This window comes from Atta colombica, unplaced genomic scaffold (genome assembly GCF_001594045.1).
Source record: "Atta colombica isolate Treedump-2 unplaced genomic scaffold, Acol1.0 scaffold207, whole genome shotgun sequence".
NCBI lineage: Eukaryota > Metazoa > Arthropoda > Insecta > Hymenoptera > Formicidae > Atta > Atta colombica.
In genome coordinates, this window is record NW_017259302.1 from 1676521 (window position 1) to 1682725 (window position 6205).

The following is a 6205-nucleotide window of genomic DNA, read 5'->3' on the forward strand; positions in this document are numbered from 1 at the left end:
AAATTTATTTATACCTATATTTCATGATTTCTAATTAGGTTAATAAAGTCGTCGTACGAATTGACAACAAAAATTATACAAAACATGTCATCCAAAACATGTACTTTATTAGAATTCAATACATCCCAATTGTTCTAAGAAAAGGTATCAGTGAAAATTGCAAATTTAATTAGAATTGTTAATTTTATCATCCAATAAGTAAAATGTAAAATATAAGTAACAATTGTAAACAATTCAGACAAATAAGGATAAATATAATGATCAAAACATACTTAAATTTATAAAAATTATATTTGACTTGCTTTACAATTTGACCGTTTCTGCCACATTTGAGGCCATATACAATCTCAGCAAAGTACAAATATTAGAAAAAAATCTCCACACTCTCGTCTACTAGACGAATACCCACTCAGCTGCATAATTTTGTTTCATCATGGTCCATTGTACATAATTCACAGAAATTTGCAATCGCCTAAGAAGTATTAAGAATTAAAATGTGAAATAATACCAGCCAAAGTAGAAAGTCTCACCTAAAGAACAAGACTATAAAATACAAAATCGCATAAGATTTAAAATTTATTTAATAATAAATATATCTACATATGCATGATTAAAACAGTTAGTGTCTGATTGTAAATTTAGACTATTTGTTTGTAATTTAATAAATATCATTTCGGACGTCAGACGTTTACTCAAAAATCGTTTCGAAAAATTTTCACATTCGACCAATCAAATTAATGATTCTAATATAATCTATGATCTGTGATTTTCGATTCGGAGGTAATATTTCTATTGATGTGATTCCTGAAATTTGATGTTCTAAAATTCTGATAATTTCCTCACAATTTGATCCACATAAGTTGCATTACTACATGAGATTTGATATATCATTTTTCTTTGGAAGCACACCTTTATGAACTTTAATAAACCTGCTTAATGTATAAAACTATAAAACTATAAAACATTGATTTTACATTCAAATTCCATATTCCTAAATTTTCAGAAACATTCTGAATATATAGAATAGTAAAGGCACACAAAAGCTTAAGACAGTAAGACATATGCAATAAGGAAATCAACATGTTGCATTGATTACTGCTTATGTTTTACTGCCGTAATCCTAAGGATAGTTTTTCCCCCGTGACCGGAATTATATCAATATTTTGTTTTAAAATTTATTTAAAAATTTTTTTTATAACAAAGAGATTTAACACTGATAGTCAAATATGAATTTAAAACAATTCATACAAATCATTATTTGATACTTTTTAATAATAAAATTAAAATTTGTATTGTATGTGGAATTTCAGATGCGACAAAAAAAAGAATCTGTCAGTGATTCCAATATGATAACTTCTCTCTTTTGTTAAATCGATGCGAAGACATAAAATTTAAATATAGTATTTCCTTGAGAAAACTGATTTGTGAAATCAATCAAATTCTAGGGTGTTGCCATTGTTAATAATAATAATATTAATGTCCAAAAAATTTAAAACACTGCTTCCAATTTCAATCAAATTTAAGTCTTGGGTAAAATGAATTAAATATATTAAGAATCTCGATTAGAATGAATAGCTGTAATAATATTGTTTGATATCTGACATAAAACGGAAATGAAAATCGAGCTCTTGCAAAACTGAGTTAGCAATCACCGAAGAAGGAAATTCTATCGGTAAATAAAAAAAGTTTACTTATATATATTATTATCAAACTAAAAAAATGTCAAGTTTAGAACGAGTCGACAATAGCAATAAATTCGAGATATTGCAATCTTTAGAAATACCTTCCTATCTAGTAGAAATACTTCCCAATGCTAACTCAATCGACTTTTGTGAAGAGTGAGATAACATTTAACGAGATTAAAAAATAATTTATGACACATGTGTATAGAATACATGTGTATAGAATTTAGAATAGTAGTAACGATACTTTATTATATGATATTGCATTGAGAAAAATCATAGAAAACTTCATAAACGTAAGATTTATATCTTCAATTGTAACTACTTCAGGAACATATATAAACCTTTGAATGCATCGCTTGAATATCAGACAACAAATCTGCAATCCAAGATGCATGCGTTCGCTTGTCTTATATTTGTCGCTCTGGCATACGCTACTGAAGGTATGAATCTGTCAGGAAATGGAAGAATTACTTTTCTGTTACGTTTTACAATAACAATTTTTCATAATGATGTCGCAATTTTTTATAATTGTAATAATGACTAACAAAAAGCTAAAGTTACGCTAAGAAAAATCATTTTGAAAAGTAAATTCTCACCATTACTTACGCATTATTTACTGTAACTTTATTACTTATTATTGGAAAAGTAATTAGTAATGCCATAAAGTTACTCCGTCACACAAATTACATTAAAAAGAAAAGAGTTAAAAAATTGCGAGTTATATTTTTCAGTGACAAATGAGTTCTTTTTTCAATCCGTGATAAGTAATTATTAACTATTTCAACTATGGTGTTACATGAGGTCCGTTTTTTAATCCTACATTGTCTGAATTGATGCACATGGTACATTGAAATGAAATAAATATATGTTTATTTTACTTTAACTTATTGCATTGTATGCGCCAATTCAGAGAGTGCAGGAAAAAACAGATCTATTATCAACTTGAAATCATTCGCAACATTATTACCGAATCGTTATTACAACAAGACAACTAAATAATTAATATTAAATTACAGCAGTTACAATAACTAATTATTTTCATTTCCTGGAAATATTATTTTCATATATTTTTAAGTTTCCTTATATATTTTTATTATAACTATTTTATGTGTGCCAAAAAAAATGAGAAAGAGAGAGAGAGAGAGAGAGAGAGAGAGAGAGAGAGAGAGAGAAAGAGAGACAGAGAGAAAGAATGGAAGAAAGAGAATTAAACATATTCGATAACATGTTGAATGTAGCATTAATATATTGATCAACATGTCATTGGATTATTATATTTACATTGAATATAAATATATTATATAAATATAATGATTTTTCTAGCAAACATTACATTTATAAAATGTAATAGATCAATCAGTTTTATAAATGTAATCAACCACGCGTCTGTCCTTACAGAAGGAAATCTAATATAATCTAATATACTGATAATAAAATCTAATATACTGATCAATATGTTGATGCAACAAGCGGTACATATATTAGCTCAATGCTGGAATTTATTTGCAACTTTCAGATGATTTTTAGTTTGGTTCCCTTATCTCACCAAATGCTCGCAGTTTAAATGCCAATCGGCAGCAAGTTCCAGCACTGTATTAATTAATATCATGAATAAACAAATTAATTAATTATAATTAATTATATCAACGTAAAATATGTACATTTTCTTGCATTTTTTAAATATGTGCTTAATAAAAATTAATGTGAAATAAATAGTAAAGCTTTTGCTAGATATAAAAATTTTATATTCTAAATAAAATTATAACTTCTCTAAATAACTCATAGTTATAAAATACACACAATGTTTAATTGCTAAAGTTAATGTATATAAGATGTTTTTCAAGAAAAGACATAAATCAACACAGGAATTATTCTAACTTCATTCAATATTCGATGAAAGACAATCGATTTGTATCTTTTACTGGAAAATTACTGTAATAATGTAATAGATATTATGTTGCATATATATATTAATATAATTAATTTATTTTTGTTAATAAGGAGCTCCATCTCCTTCTATCATAAGTGAGGATGCTCCTATCGACATTAAGGATGTTAATGAGGTTCCTATCGGCAAATTTAGGTATCAAGTATCATTAAGAGTAAATGGCACACACATATGCAGTGGATCTATTCTTGATGATTATAACGTCTTAACTTCAGCAAAATGTATTGTTGCGTATGTTGAATATTCCAAATATTTATTAATATACATTATTTTTGGAATGTAAATCTAATTTGAAGGTATTAAATAGACACAGTACGTGTCTATTAAATAGACAGTGTACGTGTAAAATGTGTACGTATTCAATAAGCAAACAAGGCAACAGATGTAATATCTAAAATAAAATTTATTGATTACAAATTGATAACAGATTTACTTAAATATTGCCATCAATTCAGTATTCATTTAAGTATTCAATCAACTTATATTTTGCTAGTAGAACTTAACGATATAATTTAACAACAAATTGGTGATTGATAGCAGAAACCGAACAAAGGGAGAGAGAGAGAGAGAGAAAGAGAGAGAAAGAGAGAGAGAGAGAGAGAGAGAGAATATTTTATTTCGTTAACATGAAATACGTCATTTAAACGTCAAAGTGGGTTTAATTTCTGCAATCAATCTTCTATTAGCAGCTTCTGTTATATTCTTTTGATATTCAGTTGATAAAATATATAGCAAATTTCAAAATTTGTTCTTAATAGATATGGATTTTTAATATTCTTAGATATATTTTTATTCTTAGATTGGAGTGTGAATCAGCTAAAATACAGGTCCATGTCGGCATAAACTCCTTAAATGATACAGGATATCGTCATAACGTAGGAAGTATTAACGTCCATCAAAATTACGACGAATTATTATGCAATAATGACATCGCCTTGATTCACCTTAGTGATCCTATCAAACAACGCAACGTACTAGTATATCCGATAAATCTTCCAAAATCTAATAAAAATTTCGAAGGCAAGCCGTGCCTATTATCTGGATGGACAAATACAACAGTAATGTTTAATTTATGATACAAAAATTTTCCAATTATACATAATCAGGAAAGAACTCTTTCTTAAAGTAATTTTATTATTTTCTTTTTATATAAATATATATAAATATATAACATTTTATATAAATATATAACATGAAATTAAAAATAATAAGTGTAAAAAGATATTCTAACAACCATAATTCTGTTGCTGTTATTCGTTGTTTGATGCTCGATGTAACAATTAATGCAATTATTCTTTCTAGAATGGAGAATTGCAACAAACTGAGTTGGTAGTTGATAAGCAAAAAGAATGCGCGAAAAGGCACTGGGAACTGACAGATAGTCATATCTGCACTACAGCTCAAAACAGAACGAATGAATACAAGGTGAGTCGTCGATTATTAATATGATACAACAAATCAATTATATATATTTTTTATTTAACATCAACAGATTAATAAATGATTCTAACCTTTGGTGCTATATGATTTTAATTCTATATGATTTTGTTACGTATCTATCACACAAATATTGCGTAAAAACATCTCACAGAAATAAAAATGATTATAAAATTTTTTAAAAATCGAAACGTTAGACATTATGACTAACGACATAAAAAGCAAATGTTATATATTTATTAATAAATAAAGTTATAACATAACAAAATAAAAAGACTTCATGTTTCTTTCATTTTACTGTGCTATAACTTTATATAATTATACTTGAAAGTAGAAATAATATAAAAACAATCTAATTACATGTCGATAGAATTTTTGCATTTTGACATGAATTGATATATTTACATTTTCAATATGTATTTCTAAAAACATATTAATATTATAAAATTGTATAATACTAAATAGTGATCTAATTATATGCCAATTAAATTACTTGTGTTTAAATAATTATAATAATAATTTGCAATAATAAGTAATTAATTATTACCATATATAATAATTTTATATATTTAGTTTTAGATATTCATTTTATAATATATATCAGTATTTTCATGTTAATTTCATTTTCATTCCAGAATGATCTTGGTGCACCCTTGGTCGCTGATGGAGTTCAAATTGGAATCGCTTCCTTCACCTGTTCTGGAGAACCAGATGTTTACACAAGAGTGTACAATTTCCTATCTTGGATCAAAGAAAATTTGAAGAATTAAGAGATATTTAATTTGTTTATTACCAGTTAGTGTTACAAAATTTATAATTTAAAATAACTTTAATAATATAGTTTTAAAAAATTATTTCTACGAAATGTATGCTCTTTTTTTCAATTAAATAAATTATCAAAAATAAATCCTCAAAAAATGTAAATAACAAAATAATAACAATCATCAATGTTGTTTCTACTCTAAGATTCTCAGTCATCGTAGTTATCCGCAATGAATAATATCATTTTATTAATATGATATTAAATATTATATAAAATTGATATATCTGCATGACACTGTTATAAATTAGTTTGATGAATTTAGCGAAAAAAAATTTTTTGAAAGATATATATTATTAAAAATAAAAAAAATTC

At 25.9% G+C, this 6205-nt stretch overlaps 2 protein-coding genes across 2 annotated transcripts in view; both read left to right on the top strand.

Annotated features, from left to right (window-relative positions):
• Positions 1-6205, top strand: part of LOC108687521 (chymotrypsin-1-like) — a 19222-nt gene that overhangs the window by 10659 nt on the left and 2358 nt on the right. The window lies entirely within an intron of this gene.
• LOC108687519 (chymotrypsin-1-like) lies at positions 2029-5859 on the top strand. Its single transcript, XM_018193305.1, has 5 exons — positions 2029-2125; positions 3687-3864; positions 4433-4691; positions 4936-5058; positions 5706-5859. Exons 1-5 carry the CDS (start codon positions 2074-2076, stop codon positions 5838-5840), a joined length of 747 nt encoding a protein of 248 aa, XP_018048794.1. The 5' UTR covers positions 2029-2073; the 3' UTR covers positions 5841-5859.